At 42.7% G+C, this 19,211-nt stretch overlaps 1 protein-coding gene across 1 annotated transcript in view; it reads right to left on the bottom strand.

The window, feature by feature from the left end:
• Positions 1 to 15,612, bottom strand: part of AGPAT4 (1-acylglycerol-3-phosphate O-acyltransferase 4) — an 83,497-nt gene extending 67,885 nt beyond the window's left edge. The window contains exons 1-2 of the mRNA XM_027686993.1: positions 15,561 to 15,612; positions 505 to 735 (exon numbers count right to left, since the gene is read on the bottom strand). Of these exons, the coding sequence (XP_027542794.1) occupies positions 505 to 682 (178 nt within the window). The 5' untranslated portion in view covers positions 683 to 735; positions 15,561 to 15,612. The remainder of the gene's footprint in view (positions 1 to 504; positions 736 to 15,560) is intronic.
• Positions 15,613 to 19,211: the final 3,599 nt, after the last annotated feature.

The raw sequence follows: 19,211 nt of genomic DNA, 5'->3' as shown, positions 1-19,211 counted from the left end.
AAAAAACAGTTCATAACTAGCTTAAGAAAGAAGCATATGAAATTGAAGATTTTCCCTTTTTTACTGTTATTTCCCAGTCCTGAACAGTATTTGCACATGAAACACTTAAATCAAGATCATAAACAAAATCATGGATGATAAAAAGATTGAAAGCATTATTGGAACTGACTTGTTAACACTGTAAGCCCACAGATAATAGCCGAACTTGCTGAGATGCATTATTTTGTCAATATTTTTCATTTGGCTTAATGGAACTTGATGGATAGCCAAATGAGAGGCATTCTTTCTTCAACATCCTGAGTCCAGCAAATATTCCAGTATAAAAGGGCAAAACATTTCAACACAAGAAGACATTTCAACAAAGCATACATCTCTTCACACAAATGCAGGTGCTGTAGGAAGCAGTCACGACCTTTATAAAGGTTACTTTGAAATCCAGTACTTTTCTACCAATTCCCTCAAGACAAAACATGAAATACTTTAAAAAACAAAATGAAATCTTACGGCTTGAAATGCAGTAAGCCAGCCTGCAGTTGATCCTCCTGAACAGTTGCTTGTTGATTGGCCAAAGTATAAGTGTAAAGAGTTGAATGAAGTTAATGATCAGTCCTGACACTATAAATATGTAGCAGATCAGAAGGTGGCAAATGAATTGAGACTTCAGAAAGCCAACGATGTCCATGATTTGCTGAGAAAGCAAGAGGGTACCTTCAGACACAAAATTCAGAAGACAACCTGCAAAACCAAATAGTATCAGCAGTTACAGAGTGCATTTATTTCTATAAACAGACTTAATACAGGCTTCACATTTTACATTTAAATACACTAAATACACTAAAACGAAACTTATTGTAGAAAAAGCCCTGATGACAATATTTGCAAAAGTAAGTATGGAAAGAGAATACCATATTTCTGAATCAATTTACATTTTGCTTTGGAAACAAATTTTCACATTTTAATCCTAATTCTATGAAACTCATGAGCATATGACTCCACTCCTTGGACTACAGTACTCCTCTACCAGGTATTTATTGATAAAAAATGAGTAAATAATCCACTTATATTGTGATTTGAATTGTCTGTACTTTATAAGACACATACTGTGACATCTGCTATCTTCAAGAGCAGCTCCAAAGTAAACACAAGCTTTAGAGCCTTGTTAGGATTTGTGCCTTTCTCTACAAGCTATGCCAGCCATGCTCCGCAACCTAAAGGTAGCAGCCCTTTAATTCTAGCCTTATTGTCTTATTTCTGTCTCACATCCAAATAAGTTGATTTTGGCAAGAGAATGAAAGCTTGGCTATGCACAGTACACAGAATTTGTTCAATTATTCCTCGAAACTGCAATTCTGTCAGTTATAATCCATAAACTCAGAAAGGAAACATCAATAACAGCAATGACCCATGACCCAGCAGTGTTTTCAGAAAGAAATGAACTCTTAGGTCACTTGAGAAATGTTTATAATCTTGGAAAGGTCCAGTCCAACCTTAGCAGTTGAGCATTCAGAGTAAGTGTCCTCTGCAGAGTATTCTGACCTACTAAACACTGTACTGACTTCCCCCCACCCTCATTACCACCAACACTAGTATGAAGACATGATCTCTCAGTAAACACCCCCCGTCCCAATATTCTGAATACAGTTAAACAGGAGGTGCTGCCATCTTGTTCCATTCCTCTGCTGTTTCCCCCTCTGAGGTGTAGAAGAGTTTTCCCAGGGAGGAAGCCCTGAGACAGTATTTCTGAATATCAGTCACATGCAATAATAAGACAGCAGCTGTCAGCATCCCAGGGAATTAATTGATGAAAAAAAATCTTTATGCTTATCCTTTTAGTCTATATGAGACCCCATTTTGTGAGGCACTGAGTCTAGATCAGTGTCCTGAAACATTTGTTTTACTGCCCTTGCTGACTCTGCTTACCACAGCAAAAAGCAGACACAAGAATCACCTCAAAGCCTTCGGAAGTTATTTAGCCAGGTCCTCAACCACAAGGAAGATAAAGAAAAATTTAAGAAAGAGAACTGGTACTGTTCTATAATTTATGTAAAGAGTTTATGGCAGTCCCAAGCCTATTATTAGCAGACAAAATGTGCCCTTTTGTTCCCTTTATCTTGCTGTACTATTCAGTACCACAGCTGACACCAGCTGTAGCTCAGAACGGCAGAACAGGCCTCTATTCTTCGTAGTAACCACTGCCATGATACTAGCAAAAAGCTCGTCCAGCTTTAACCAGCCTTTCTATCAAAGACATGATTCTTAGGGTGGCAGACAATTTACTAGCTGGGGCTTTGACCAAATGCTTTGTTTTTGTTGAAGGCTAAGCAGAATGAGAAATGTCTAGTAGAATTCATTGTTGTGTTTCATTCTCCAGCCCTTCCATTGCACACTCTGAAGACTCAGCCAAAAATGAAACAAAAAAAATAAAAATTAAAAAAAGGTAGAAAATTTCTTTAAAACAGTCAGAATGGAAGCAAGCAACCAGCCACTTACAAGTGGATGGTTTAAAAGACTGTACAGTGCCCAAAACCCTGGTGACTGGGTTTATCCCACCATCCTTGGCTAAAACTGGTCAAAAGTCTTTTTGTGTTAGTCAGTCTGCTTAATTCCATCCCACAAAATCACTCTAATGTAATTCCCAGAGATCAGTAAGGCACTGGATAAAAAATAAAAACAACAGCCATAAATAAAACAGGACTGGAGCGCTATCAACTTACAGTGGAGACCTGAAAATTCACTGTTTGATATAATCAACACAAGTCTACTGTAGTAAGCAGCCGATCAACAGACTTTGTAACGAGGATAAACCAGTAATTTTGTCCACCAATTAGTCCACCAACTCTTATTTTTTTTTAGTAACTTTTTATTATAATAGCAGTCAAACTGCATTAAAATGTTACATTTATGTGAATCATTTACTTCATGCTGGGTCTTTAAAACAAAACTTCACGGAATTAAAATAAACAAAGATGAGATGACTCTGATAAAACAGTTATTGTCTTACAATTTTGTGAAGTCACAATGGAATCTCAGAAAGCAATTTATTCCTTGCTTTCACAGTTCAGCCATCAAATTTCAATTCTGTAAAGTTTCTCAGACCTGTTTGTAAGACAAACTAAATTTACTTAAGCAGTACCATTGAAATGCATCTAATCGAGCTTGCTTGCAAAAGAACAAGAAGCCAGAGACACTGCTCAAATTTTTATTTTTTGGAAAGCAGGGAGACTACACAGAATAATTTTCTCTTCTAATTAAATGCAAGCTGTTTTTCCTACAGAATTTTCAACTCAAGCATTGTATAGAGAGTGCTAGCTAAGCGTTGTTTCTCAGACATAAGCTCGTTCTTATAAGTTTTTTTTTTAATATGATAGTTTTTGGACTGTTTTCATACCCAAACTCCAAGAAATACAATTTATTCTTGGTACAAGCAACAAAAAGAATCAGTTCTGAGCTTATGAAAGAGATCTGGAAACTTGCTTTTTAAAAGTTCATGATGAACATCTTCCACTTACTCTTTGTCTTACTACAGCTCCTCATGGGTAACATCAATATAACACCAGTTTAAGTGTTAAAAGAATCAGGTCTTTAATTCTTAATCCATGATGCTGGTTTAATAAATTACACTGATTTCCTTATAGATAATGACTGAAAATTACAGCAGTCTTTTGAAAACAAAAGGGCCAATCAATGCATTTTCTCAGAAGCTATTAAGATCAGAGAGCTGCCAAGAAGCTCTATTCCATCAAACACCCGTTAAAATTAATTAGGAGAAAATGGCCAGCCAGTGCATCTAAACCAGACAGGGGCATTCCTTAATAACAGTTTTCCTTCGGATACAGAACGAAAGACTCAAACCTCAAATGTCTGTCTAGGGAGCAAGTCAACAAGCATCTATTCATGTGACTAAGAGATCACATGATCAGGTTTAAAAGCAAACTACACAACTATCCATTCTAACTCTTTTTCCTCCAAGTTTCATTCTTCAACAAGATCCATTGCGTCTTCTACTCTAACTACTCTCAGGATTTCCTTCTTAGAAAAATTGACCAGGAGGACATAGAAGTGATATGCAAGGTGAACAATTCCATGCCAACAGCGGCTGCTGCCAGTGAACTGTTCTATTTTATACTTTATCTTTTATACTTTTACACTTTATAGTCCATGTTTTGAGACTACAACTAGAGATCTCATAGCGAACACAACTGTCTGCACTTCTACAGAAAGCACAAGAATGAAGCAAAGAACTGTCACCCACTGTTTCCAAAGTTTATGTAGTAAATAGAGTCCTTGGAGTCTGGAAAGTAATATGGTACTTATTTGACAGCATTTAGATTGAGCTGATATTGTCCATACTTACAAACAGAGGAAAGTCAGCACTATACCTCTTTTTTTTCAGTACAACGTGTTTCAAGCTTACGCAAAAGTTTTCACTTAAGTCTACTCTTTGATGAAGTCCTTAAATGCTTTGCTGCAAGTTAAGAACAACCAAACTGATGATGCCGCTGCCTATTCTTGCATTTTCTCTTATTTGGATGGATGAGTTACAGAGACTATGAAAATATCTCAGGTCAGATTAAGCAGTTTCAGTGGTGCCTCTTAAGTGAATTTCAGTTGCCATCAAAACCCCTGTACTTGTTACTGGTGAGGCCACATCTCAAGTACTGCGTCCAGTTCTGGGCCCCTCACTACAAGATGGATATTAGGGTGGTGGAGCAAGTCCAGAGAAGAGCAACTATGCTGGTGAAGGGTCTAGAGCACAAGTCCTATGAGGAGTGGCTGAGGAGCTGGGGTTGTTTAGCCTGGAGAAAAGGAGGCTCAGGGGGGACCTCATCACTCTCTACAACTACCTGAAGGGAGGTTGTAGCCAGGTGGGTGTCAGTCTCTTCTCCCAGGCAACTAGGGACAGGATGAGAGGACACAGCCTCAAGCTGTGCCAGGGGAGGTTTGGATTGGACATCAGGAGAAATTTTTTACAGAAAGGGTGATTAGACATTGGAATGGACTGCCTAGGGAGGCGGTAGTCACAGTCCCTGGAGGTGTTTAAGGAAAGACTGGATGAGGCACTTAGTGCCGTGGTCTAGTTGACAAGGTGGTGCCAATTGTCTCTGAGGTCTTTTCCAAACGAAGTGATTCTATAATTCTGTGAAAGCAGCACAGATAGCAGCACTGTATTTCACATCCAAGTCCATTTTAACAACACTGCTGTATATGAAACGCATATGCAAAGCAAGTCACAGGAAGCCCTTGTGCTCTTCTCTTTCTGTCTGCGAACATCAAAAGTTAGGAGAAAGTGAGGTCACATCCATGTATGTATTCACCTACAAGGAGAATATCTTACCACACCAAAAAAATCCCCCAAACCAACCAAATCTGGAGGAAGAATTATCCATCTATTTGCCTCATGCTTAATTAGGGTTTCAATCACTTCCTACCTCCCTCAAAGGCAACTACTAGAGCATTATCCCCTGTGTCGGGTTTATACAACAAGGTTTTGGTAGTCAGGGGGGCTGCAGAGATGGCTTCTGTGAGAAAACACCAGGAGCTGCCCCCACATCAAACAGAGCCAGTTCCAGACAGCTCCAGAAGGGACTCACCACTGGCTAAAGCTGAACCCATGAGCGACACTAGTGGCATCTCTGTGATAATGTTCAGGAAAGGATTAAAAAATGTTGTGGGTTTTTTTTTTACAGCAGCTGTGAGCGAGGAGTGAGAAACACATGAGAGGAACAGCCCTGCAGACACCAAGGTCAGTGAATAAGGTGGGAAAGGATGTGCTCCAGGCACTCTCCTGCAGCCTGTGGTAAAGACCACAGTGAAGCAGGTTATCCCATGCAGCCCATGAAAGACCATGTCAGAACAGATATACGCAGTGCAGCCTATGGAGAACACCTCACGAGGCAGCAGATGCCTTGTGAGTATGCAGCTTATGGACAGGAGCTCACTCAGCAGCAGGTTTTGTGGCAGGGACTGCAGCCCAGGGGGTCCTAGGCTGGAGCAGTCTTTTTCTGAAGAACCATACCCTGTAGGAGGGACCCAAGCAGTAGCAGAGGAATAGTACAGTGAAGAAGGAACAGCAAAGAGGAACTGTTAAGAACCAACTGCAACCCCTTTTCTCCACCCACTTGCACCACTTGGGGTGCAGCAGAGAGGTAGAGTCTACAATCAACCTGAACCTGGGAAAAAGGGAGGACTTGAGACAAAGTTGGTTTTAGTTTAGGCTCTGTTTTCCACTGCTCTACTTTGTTACCAGCTGACAATAAATTATACCAAACTTCCCCAAGTGGAATCTGTTTTGACCATTACGGTAACTGGTGAGTGATCTCTCTGTCCTTATCTCAACCCACAAGGTTTTTCACGCTATTTTCTTCCCTTGTCCAGCTGAGGAAGGGGAGTGAGGGAGCAGTTTGATGTGAACCTGGAAGGCAGCCAAGGTCAACACATCACACCTTCTCCAAAAAGTCCCAAATCAGGGAAGAATTTGAGTGTATCTTAAAACCTTCCCCCAAAGCTAAGGGAACTTAGGAATGCTTTTAGATTTTCATGAGGAGTCTTGAATTCCTGAACTGCACACTGCTACAAAGGAGAGATCAGTCAGTTTGGCTGTTTCAAAGGCTGAAGAATGAATACTGTCTACCAGCAAATTTTAGAATTTCCAATTTACATACTTGTTATAAAACTGAACTATTTGCTATTATTACAGAAAATTATTTTATTTCTATTTTTCTATTTTTTATTTGATTATAGAAAATTATTATATTTCTATTTTTTTCTATTATCTTCAATTATTTTCTATTGAGCACAGAGATAATTTGCATAATAGAGCATACACTGAAGAAGTGAAAGTAACCTAGAAGTTTTTGAAATGGTTATCATAGCATAATGCTTTCCTCTTCTCCTTTTTTTTATTTTCTTCCTGCTGTAATCTAACATAGGGAAAACAGCTATGCAAACCCTGCATGCCTGCCAGGATGGAAGTTCTCTCTCTTTGTATGTGTACTCTGCTGGCAAAATGCACAGCAGAGCTGAGTTAGCCTCAGTGCCCACCCCAGCAACAGAGGAAAGTGTTTATAGAGCGAGGTAAGGAGGATGACAGCAGCCCAGGAGAGGCATGCATAGTCTGGGAAGAAGTGGGAAAGATGGGGAGTCACTGCCCAAGTTCTGATGAGAAGCAGCTCAGTCTTGCTCCTTCTTCCAGAAGGATGAAATATTCAGGGAGAAGGGAGCTGGGCAAGGAAGCCATAAGGAGCTGAACATAAACACATCAATACAAAACTCCTTGGAGATGCAGCATTTAAGGACTGCAGGGCTTGACACTGAGGGAAGCTATTTATTTGAAGAGAGTAAACTCCTTAAGTTAAGCAGTTCTGTTCCAAGCTCTTAAAGAGATCCTCAAAAATCCATCAGGGTGAACTATAGCAATTATCTCAGGTGCAGAACATGAAGTTCACAAAAGTAGCACTGGAAGACAAGTTGCTTCTTTCCAAAACGCCAAGTGTTGCTCTTCAACTGTTTCCCACTGGCTTGGAAAAAATACAATTAAGAGATGCATTAAGATACTCAAGACCTAAATGAGTCTATCAGAGTTCAGCCCCAGACTTCAGTTTCAGGGACCACCACGTCCCTCTGTTTTGTATTTTACTTCTCTGGGTCCACTAACCTAAAAAGTCACTTGCACTGCCACCGAGGGCAATACAACACACACAAGTAAAATTTAGGGACTGAGCAGGGGAGCAGGACTAAACAACAAAAAACTTACAAGACAGAATACTGAGAACTTAAGCAGGATGTGGGCTATGCTGTCACACAAATAAGAGCAACCTGGATAGTTCCTCAAAAATAACCAAGGTGAATAACCACAAAGGGTCTAGGACATGAAGTATATCACATGTTCATAGCAAATTTAATACTTGATTTATAGGCAACATTAAGTGCTTAGTCAAGGTAACTAGGCCCACACATTATTGTCATCTGGCACCCTCTTCTATAAAAAACAATTCCCCCAAAATGTGTTTTTACAAAGTCACTTCACTGGATGATCTGGCTTTCTGCAAAAGTCCAGGTGGCTGAATCTGAACATCTGCAACAAACTAAGCCTTCGGAAATACAAATATATGTATGTCCATAAGTACAATAAATTTTGTACAGAAGTCATGGACTATTTGAGGCAACTGCACATTTGAGTATAGAGACTGGACTCTGTTTAGTTAAGCACTGGTCCTCAAGGCACAGCCTGTGAGAAATCTCTCAATGGTGAGATCCATACCATCACTGATGTACACAGGAAATTAACTCATTAAAAACTACAGAGGTAGCAGGGGCAGTACAGCAGGATATTGTCACCTGCATTGTGATACTTAGCATGAAGGGCACACTGATCACCTCTACACTTGGCATTTCAGGAAAAGATCCAACACAGGAGTAGCTACTGAGTTCTTCAGTGGTTATTATAATAACATTTCTTTTAGAAAAACCCAAAGAAATGGGGGTATGGAAGAAGGCTGACAAAGGATTATTCAGAAGCTGGTATAAAACCAGGGTTGCTCTTTTTTTTTTTAAACTGTGCTGGGAGTCCAAACATTTTCTTGATAAGAGATAAGTTTAGAAAGAAGGCCTCTCCTATGAAGACGCATGGCTTATGCTTGTCAAACAGCTCTCGCTTTGTTTTAAAGAACTGTAAATTACATTCACAGCAATGCAAAGGGTCAGGACAAGGTACAGGAACTGCCTATACTTTCAACAGACGAAGTACCTCCCCAACATCCAAACCAGCTTTACGTGTGAGACAACAAGGAAACATGGATCACATTTAGTTCAAAGCTTTAAATATTAATCCCCCTATTCTTACTCACTGTGAGTTATTTGCAAAGTTAGACTACAAAAGTATCACCTCCTAACTCCAGTTCTGCATCAGGCAAACACACATAAGCAGTTGTATCCAGGCAAAGTTTCACATCCACTCAGCAGATGTAGTAGCATCAGCATTGCATTTCTATATGCAAGATCAAATCCTTTACATATAGGATTAGAAAACAGTGTGGATTTTGTCCATTTTTTTCCTGGACTTATCGATCCCCTCTGATATGAAAAGCTACAGCCATTTAGAAGACACTAGAGAAGTAAATCTGTCAAGATTTTTCTTACTGCCCCTCTCTTACACACAGTGAACTTAGAACCACACTCAGAGAGAGCTTGTGACAGTCACATGGCAAATCCATAGCACAGCTAACACCAAACCCACAATCTGCTAGTTCCCCAGGCTCCAGCTTTCAACATGAAATGGTACTTCCATCCTCCTTTATTTGCCTTCTTACCCATGCTCAACTTTTCCTTGCAACATCTTCTGAAAGGCCACGCATAGAGATTAGAGAGAGAACAGACATGTTCCACAAGGACCTTCAGTGGCACCAGATGATGCATGCAGGAAATAGTACAACTCAAGATTTATGTACTGATCTAATGAACTCTACTTTCCTTTCCTTTCTCCATTCCTCAAGAAATGAAAACCAAGTATTCAGCAACTTGGATGGTTCTGCACTATAAACTGTAAGGTACAACTTTAGTACCAAGTTGGCACATCTCTCTCATTATTCCTACCTGAGAAGGAATTAAAGGCATTGATAGATACTACGAGAACAACAAACAGAAGAAAAAAAATCATCAGCAATGGGAAAAAGATAACCTTCTTTCCTTAGTACACTCCCATAAAACAACTCTTCATATTTTCTGGAATTGCAATTTACATTTTAGTAATTTTGGGCAGTCTCTTTAAGCCTTTTACGAAGAATCTAATTTCTAACTTGTGTGGCCTTGTTGTTTTGTGTATTTAAAAAAGCCAGAAAGAGAAACTAAAGAATAACCTAGAATTTGTGGCAGCAATAATCTTACAAAAAAAATTTGTGGAAAGTGGCAGAAATAGGGCATGAATCACTGAGCTGAGAAATACACCATGGTGACACTGGTTTACAAGTGGAACTTCCACCACCAGACTGTGGGCTGGTAACAGATTTTCTACTGTCCCAAAAACCCAGCATAAATTCTTTTAACATGGTGCCTCTCTCCATGGCCTGCTGGAGACAACCATGTTCTCCCATTTAGCAGGTCTCAGCCATGCTGCCAACGCTGCCACAAATGCAACATGTACACGGCACAGACCACATTCTTTGTGCTTCTAAATCACAGAGATATGAAGGAACAGCGCTGACCTCCTCCACGAGGGAATCCAAAAGCTTCCAGTACAAATTACAAGAAATTGTTAACACTGCTGGAAATTACATGCCATCACCTGATTACAGCTCCAAGTGAGCTGTTAGGTTATCTTCGATGATAGCAGACCATCTCCTTCAGCTAAGCCATTTGCATATTTTTAATTAATATGACATAACATTAGTATGCTCTTTGAATACTAAGGACACATTAAGCAGAAAATACTCACAAGGCTTTTTTTTGATCTCCCAGTATTGATTTAATTTGTCAGTATTCTATCATATGACACTGAAGAGTATAAGGTAACGGAATTTCTCCTTTATGAAAATTGCATTCCAAAATTGGAAATGACAACACAAACATAAGATGTAGCCTCACCAAGACAGAGATACACAGGATATTAATATTTATTCATTAAATACTGTCTAGTGGTTCTTTCTGTAGAAAATAGTTTAACTGAAGAATGAAAGTGGCAGGGAAGCTTTCAGATTTATTATTTGAAGAAAACCAATTTTTGCCTTTAAGAGGTAACACCCAATACTTAGAAAAACATCTTACAGCTGAGATGTGGTTGGCATGGTTCCAAAAAATAAGATGCCAGCTTCAGTGAAAAGCTCAGCTGTACCTACACGCAAAACAACCAGACATCCAGATGCCAGGTAAAAACCCAAATAAACATGGTGACAGGTTTACCCACATTTCAGCAGTTCCATTTTACATCAGTTTTCACTCACCTCTGCCTCATGTGATACGAGTGTTCAGAACTCTTTTGTCATACCATGAACTCAGAATACTTTCAACCTCCTTATTCTCCCTGATCATCAGTCTCCTAACAGCCTGATTTAATTTAAGAACTTCAGAGAATAAAAGACTTTATCACAAACACCAGATTTATCAAGTCCAGTAATAAAGGCAGGTTTCTTTTTGGACCTGATTCAAACCATGTTGAAGACAAAAGAAATCTCTCAAAAAGCTTCAACAGTCCTTGTTGTTTACCAAACATTATGACTCCAAACCAATCAATGATCTTGTATTCTCAGCACCTAAGGCCAGGGCTAGTCAAAACCACCTTAAACATCAGCAAAATCATTCTGAGACAGTGCTTGATTCAGCAGCATTTACTTGACTGGATAGCAAGTGTGCAGATGCGAACAGTTACTAAACACATCGCTAAGAATCCAGTAATATTTTTATAAATTTTGCACTAAATTAAGCATTAAGTACATCAACACCTACCTGGATTTTCTACACCACCTCTGAACAACTGCAGGAGCCCAAGTTCACTTAAAAGCTGGTTTTGAGAATTTCTTCTTCTAACTTCAAAGTATATTTGGGACAGTTTTACAAGGCTTAAAATTCAAAACGAAGCTTTTCTCTGTCTCCAGCTTGGGTGAAATGCAGTATTTATGCACACAGTCAGAGGCAAAGGCATGTAAAAAACTTACAGTGACACACAGAATCACAATATTAACCCCTGACAACCACCTGTGACTTAAAGGAGTAAAACCTCATAAATGGTTCAAGTGCAGGTGTAGCCCGCTGCAGACCCTCCAGAAGTGCAAAGCAGCATCTGCAGTAATGGTATTTTCCAAAGTGCTGAAAAGCATGTTAAGAGGCAAACTATGATGTGTGAGGTCACAGATAATGTGGAGACAGGGGAATAAGCAGGACAAACTTTCACACAGTAGCTGCCACTTGAAACCATGTACCATTTCTACATATAGAATTCCCTCAAATATGTTCTTTCCCTGTCTTTAACAGCAGGTTTTAAGTTGAGTCTTACCCTTTCTCTGATAGGTAAAAAACCTTGCATAGTCTGCAACTGAATCAGCATAGGAAAACCTTTTCATTCACGTGGATGCTACTGGAAAAATGTGACTGAAATTTAACTTTGTTGGTCTGACTAAAAAGAAATCTGGTACATGTCAGAAATTTTTAACATGTTAATAAATAGTCCCACATGCAAGTGAAATCAGCGTGCTTGTCTTTGCCTGCAGCTCCTTACCTTCTGCCAAGTAAACCTTCTCTCAGTGACCTCTATCTCTGACTTCTTTCCAGCCTAGAGCTGGTTAATTGCCTATCCCTGTTCCTGTTATTTATGCTACAGTAGAAACCTCAAGCCAGGTCAGCCCTTTTGCAAGCAGCAGAAAATTATTTCAGCGTAAAGCAGCAGAATGTAACAAGACAGACAGAAGGGCGGAAGGTGAAAACAAAGGCATAGAAATAAAAAGGCTTTAAGTTCAAGTTGAAGAGCAGACCACTAGCAGGACCACAACCCAGCATCTCCCAACTCTGGGTTCACTACAGTTGTTAAGCCAGTTCCTAACACATGATTTATGTACCTTTTCAGCAAATCTATTACAGCCATCATCTTTTTCTCACATTATCAAAGAGGGATCTTTGCAGTATCTTCATCCTTGCCACAACCGTTATTCTCATTAATTTCAATTTCCTCTTTCCCTGACCTTACCTTGGACCCTACCTCATCTCTAGTCGGAAGCATTGGAGGAGGACAGGGGAAAAGCATGAAAACAAAATGAGTCAGCAGTTTCCAAGCAGCACAGGAGCATTAGTCACAGGTGATCAGGGTACTCACCACACAGTCAGATGTGAATAAGTCCAAGACCACCAAACTTTTCCAAATGCCTGAAACTGAATCACTGGACAAAGCCACCACACAGACAAAGCACTTCAGGGAAAAAACACATACTCAGCTGCCACATACCAGTGCTGAAAGGTAACAAAGCACACAGGGTACCACTGTCAGTCTCATTTCTAGTTCCTTTACAAGAAAGCCCACTGCATTCAGCACAGCAAAATCAAACACACCTGAGAGAAGACTGCCTTGACATAAAATGTTTTCCCTTGTGAGCAAGGCCCACAGTTGCAAAAGCTTTCACTGAGCAAAGCATATGCACAGTGCACTACTATGCATTGTTGTCCTCTTGCTGATCTGCTCCCTTATCAGGACATACCAACAGTAATAGCAGGGATGCTGTTAGTTAGGGAAGTGTTGTTTTATGTCACACAGTGGAAATTTGAATGTTTAAATTTTAAGACCAAATTACTAATACAAGTTTTGAGGGCCACAGTGCTCATTTGTAACACAAGAACAGCATCTTGCTACCCTCAGCACAGCTGTGACAGTGTCTTCCTGTATGAAGAGATTTCAAGGGGCATTACTCCCAGTCTTCACCTTCTAGCATTAAAAACAGGGTACACAACAGAAAAAATTAGCCAATCCTTTTCAGCAGGGCAGCGTACAGCCATAGGATTCTCATCCATCACCTGCAGAGAATTCTTCTCCTACAGAGCTCTCCTCTGTTATGGTACAGTAAGTACATTAAACTGTAAGTGATGTAAAACTGTCGCTCCAGCAGAGCACGTCTCACTCCAGAGATGAACACTGCTTCAGTGCCTCTGCAATTTGGCTGGACAGAACACAACTTACTGAAAAAAAAACCTCCTCACCAAACTGACACCTACTACGTTTCAAAAAATACAGTTCATTATTGTCCTCTGGGCACACCATTCTTTGGTCTGTGACTCTGGGCAAGTGCTCACCTCTATGCAGTTTCTCCACTCCTAAAATATATGACTTACAGCTTTTTGTGAAGCATTCACTAAAATGTGTTAAAAGTGCTTGCCAACAACACAACTAAACTTTGCTTAAGAGCAACCTTTATCCATTAGCGGCTTGCAACAGTTTCTCTGTTCACTGCAGGCTTTCCAATAGATTCTTCCCCATGAAACCTGGTCCTGTCATCCACAAAACACAGTTAGTTTCACTTTTCGATACAGCTTATTCAGGCACTGTTAATGCAAAACATTCACAGGAAAGAGCAAAGCTATACAAAATATTTACACAAATTTCTAAAGTGAATAAATGTGTTTTAATCCATAGTATTTGGAAAACCATGGCATTATATCAGATACAAGCAGCTACAGAAAGCTGCTGGTCAGTAAATGACAGCAAACATTGAGAACACATCAACTATTCTAGTGATTCACGCAGTCAGTCTTTATACAGAAGTATGAAGGTATATATAAACGGACCTCTGTGTGTCTACAGCAATCTTATCGTGAACATGAGAAGCTGGAGAAAAAAAAAGGCTACAACTTTTGGCTTAAGTTGTTCCACAACAGCTTCTCTACTCCACCAGTTTTCAATTCTTCTGCTACTCACTCTTAGTGTGAAGTCATTATCCGTACAAGCTGAGGCTACAATCGCCTGGTACAACTTCCTGGGTGGGATACATCACTGCTTTTAAAGAAAAGCTTGGGGTTTTTTGTTTCAGAGTTTCTGGAGCCGTCTACCTCTTGTAAAGCATTTTCGGTTTTCATGTAGCAGCAAGGTTGCTCTCTCCCGCACAAGCACCTGCCTAACGTACATCATGCTTAGATGTCGGCACACTTAAAACTCTTAGGAACGCATAACAAAGATAAAGACCAGAAGTCGGTGCGACAGTGCTGAAACAGACTCTCTTGCGGGGTTGTCCTTTCAGCCATTCGAGTAAGTGCTCGCTTGTTGAAATAAATGGTAAAAAGCATAACTTGTTATTTAAATACCCTTCAACACATGGTATCAAACGACACACCTTAAGTTTGTGGCCGTTATTTAATTCACCTTAAACATCTTCATGATACGCAGACAGGTGAAAGGCAGAGCTCCGACAACACGTGAGCCCATCACCAGGGAGGCAGACTGCCCCTCCCCTTCGCCTCAGCTCATGGACTTCCAGGTACCGCGGACAGAACAGCCGCCACGACCGACCAGTGACCGAGCCCGCCCGCTCCCACCGGGGCTCGCCGCGCCCGCTCGCTGTGGAGCGGCGCCTTCAGGGAGGCGGCACGAAGCAGGCGATTGCACCCGCCCGTTCCCACGGCAACCGCACCGCCCGCCCCCTCCCTCCGCAGCCACCTTCAGCCCCGAGCGGGGAACACCGAAGGGAACGTGGAAGGCGCCGCCGGCGGAGGGGAGCTCGGCGGGGCTGGGCCGCCGTAGCTCCGCCGTTTCCACGGAAACCCCGGCGGCCGCGGGCAGCACTCGCCACACAAAGGGGGCCAGCGGGCGGCAGGAAAATTGCCGGCGCCCGTAGGAGAAAGGACGCGGCGGATCCGGGCGGCGGCGGCGGCGACCCAGCCCGGCGGCGAATAAGTCAGGGAACTTGTGCCCGCATCCCGCGCCCCGCCGGCAACAGCCGGCCCCTCGCCTCGCCGCTACAGCGCGCCGCGGGGCGGCTGCGTCGGGGAGGGGCTGCGTCCGGATGCCTTTTCCTGAGGGGTAGCACGGCAGGCGGAGGAGGGAGGGTGGCCCCGCACCTGAGGAGCGCGCAGGTCGCCAGGGGAAGAGCACGTACCTGGCGCCGGCGGGCCTGGGCACGGGTGCCGCGCTGGGGCGCCGGGAGCGGGCGGCGGCCGAGCCGCACCGGCTGCCACTACTTCGCACGCGGCGGGAGCGGGCGGGCGGCTCGGGCGGGGCCGCCAGGCTCCACCCGCCGGGCAGCTCCACTCCGGCAACAGGGCGCCCCTCGCCTCCCTTCCCCTCCCCGCCGCCGCCAACATGTCACTTCCTCCCGGTGCGGCGGGAAGACGCGACCCCTCGCCGCACCGGCGTCCCCCGCCCTTCGGGGCGAGCCGAGCGGGCGAGCCACCGGCGCCGCTCCGTGCCTGAGGAAAGGCGGCCGGCTCCGAGGAGGGAGTCGGGGCCAGGGGAGCGGCGGCCCGGTGGAAGGGGCGCAGAGCAGCGCCCGTCCCCTGAGGGCCGGCGGTGTCGGGGTTGACCGCTCGTCATCCCTTACCGGGGCAAACGTGGGGTAGAGGTGGAGAGGGAACTGTCGCGCGGTGATGGGCACCTGTGACTATCTGCTTCTTCCAAGTAGAAAGCGGGCAACAAAAACCAACTCCACGGCCTGCGTGTAGAAAGATAAATGTCGATGGCAGCCATCCAAGCACCGAGTACCCTGACACACGAGAGTCACTCTATGTGACAATGCAAACATTTGCTGTCAGGCTCTGATTGTGAAGTGAAAAGCAGCTTCCATGACTAGAAAATAGCTAGAACTGAGTCTATTAAACACCCAAAGCATCGGAAGGGGATGATGCCTGGGATGACATCGCTGGGGCAGCAACTGTCGGCTCTGCTGGCTGTCCGGTTATACCGGGGCTGGGGGGCTCCCGGGACAGGGGGCTGGCAGGGGATGAGCTGGATAAGGCAAAGCGCTGTTACAGCCCCGGTCCATACCAGCCACATAGCATCCCTGTTTACCCTCAATATAAGAAATACCTGCAGGAAACACTTGTCACAGTTTAACCCCAGTCGGCAACTACTGTCTAGGCATCAGTCCGTGGCTGGTTAGCAAGAGTATTGTGCATTACTTATTTTTCTGGGGTTTTATTCCTTTTTCTCCTTTTCATTACATGTATCATTATTGTTGTTATTATCCTTAGCACTGTTGCTCTCAGGAAGCAGCTCAAGGGAGGAAAAGCCTGGAACTGAGGGTAGCTGCAGCACAGGCAGTATTCTCACTAGCCAGAGCACTTCGCCACGATACCTGAACAGAACAGCACAATGCAGTTCCATTAACAGTCCTAGACACGATGAAGCAACGAATCAGTGTAAAGTTTGTACAAGGAATCCAATCAGGAGGAGCAGGAGATAGGGCCACAACTGGAGACAGAGCCACACTATGGATCCATCTAGGAAGCAAAGAAGGAGATCAAACTGAAGGCAGATCCATCTGCTAGATAGTTCAGGCAGGGATTAAACACCCAGACCTGAGCTTTAAATGGAGTCTGGTCCATGGGCAGTGTGTAGGTGGGGGTCCCAGGTGAGGCTGCTCAGGGCCATTAAGACCTAGCAGTGCTATCAGGGCTCTGACAGGTTCTTGCTGATGGGGTGGGTGAGTGTACTGTTCTGGAGGACAAGATTAACCCCCCTCTTCCCATTTGGTCATGAAGGAGTTGAATCCACCTCACTAACGTTCTCAGGCAGTAGTCTAACTGCTGAACCATTATCAATGGAAAGAGATTGGTAAAGGGAGTTTTTCCAGCCATGTTTTAAAAGTCTGACCCTCTGGCTGCATTTTAAAGAAAGGGATACCTCCAGGCAGAGGGAGAAGACTTAAAATCCCTGAATGAGGTACTTAATTGTGGAGAGTGACTGGGTTTGTAGCACAGCTATGTCCTAAGCATCCCCAACTAGCTACTTGAAACAGCTTTGTGTACTACATGTACTGATTCTTGGGGTATTATTCCAAGGTATCTCACTCAGTGTCTAGGTGTTATACTGAGACCCGAGGATCCAAAAGTCAGGCACCCTGATGCTGAGTGTGGCAGTGTCTGAACATCTTTTATCTGTCCTTGAGACTAAACTCTCTGGAACTGGTTATTTGTATGTTCTGATTTTCTGTGAAGCCGTAATAAAAATCTGTCTTCTCGCTTTCATTAGTGTTAAGCTGCAGCTGAATGTAATAGGCTTTATGGATGCTTTACACCTGAGAAAACTCTCCAGTGGAGAGATGAATCCTAGTTTTGATACAGTACATCTATTTCTCAAAAGTCTAACCAGGAAAATGTGAATAACAAAACCCTCTTACTTAAGTAAAGTTTCTTCAGGTCTTGACTTTGGCATTTTCTTGTTCTGAGTCTTGGTTTGCAACCTCAATGCAGTTTTTTTCTTGTTGCTTGTGGATATGCAGATATTTTATTTGCATTGGGCAAGACTCAAGAGTTGAGTCGGGAACTTACACCAGTCAATGATATCTCCTAGCTATCCATCACTGTGTGAAATAGGTAACTTTCAGTGAGTTTCCCTGTAAGAAATAAACACACAAACCCCACCCAATTCAAACCCCTTATGGTCCCACAGGGCAAAGCATGCAAAGCATGCACTCAGTTGGTAAGGAGCCCAGTTATCTCTCATGGCTGAAGTGAGATTAACTGCGTGCTGGTTCTCACAGCTGAACCTCAACCCTGCTCACCATGTGCACTTTTAAATGACTTGTGAATTTGACTTCAGAAATTTTATTGCAGGCAAAAGCTTGTCTATCCTGGAAAGTTCTGTGGTTCTAGCTATGCCAGCCTAGAGAAAAGAGGAAGCACCCCTGGTGCTGAATGCTGCCAGACTGATAGGGTGGATACTAATTCAGGGTACACTATGATATCTGCTGTGAGCACCTGGACTCAAAAAGTCCAGTTTGCTCTTGCTGCATGTCTTATGGTTAGATTCTCCAATATCTAGTATGGTGTGGATTATAAAAGGCTCATTTCCTGCATTCAAAGCATTCAGAATGGTCCTCTTCTGTGTAGGCTGAGTGTAATAAAGGCTGAACTGCAGGCTGTCCCTCTATGCAGGCAATAAACAGGAAGTCTTTCCTGTACTTGGCTTACTTGTCTTTATGAAAACTGTGGGAAAGTAATTGTGTCTGAAATCTCTGCTGCTTTTTGGGGATTGATTAAAATCAGCTAACAAGGTCAGGAATTATTATAAGGACTGTTGGATATAGCATGACTGCACAATTTTTTTTCCTCTAGGAAACCAGATGGAAATATGTGTACATAGGTTAATATATGCTGATAGTTTATTTAAATATGGAAACCAAAAATGAAAGGTACTGATGCAATGCATTGTTGTAATGATAGAAATCCTAATAGAGATGCAGGTGTATCAGTTTAAATAGGCCATTGGCAGAGTGGCATTGAAAATCACACTCATAGCCTGTGTAATAAATTTTCTGGGCAAGTTTTTCTAGTGTGGACTAACCTTAAATGTGACACCTGCCATCTTCTCCCCTACCTCAGCTGTACAGTGGATCCACTGCTTTCATATAGAAAACCCTTGCACAGAAGCCACACAGTACCCACAAATGGAACCATCCTGTTAAAACTAAACACTGGGGCTGCAGTTAATTTTAGGATAGACTCATTCTTTAATTGAATAGGTATTAGCAAAAGAACTATGTGAGATGCATTGCAGGAATTAAGGTTCAGACTGTCCAATTTGACCCTTT

This window comes from Neopelma chrysocephalum, unplaced genomic scaffold (genome assembly GCF_003984885.1).
Source record: "Neopelma chrysocephalum unplaced genomic scaffold, ASM398488v2 Primary Assembly neopelma1_23, whole genome shotgun sequence".
Taxonomy (NCBI): Eukaryota; Metazoa; Chordata; class Aves; order Passeriformes; family Pipridae; genus Neopelma; species Neopelma chrysocephalum.
Note: the sequence above shows the minus strand (reverse complement) of the source record. Positions and strands in the feature narration are given on the sequence as shown.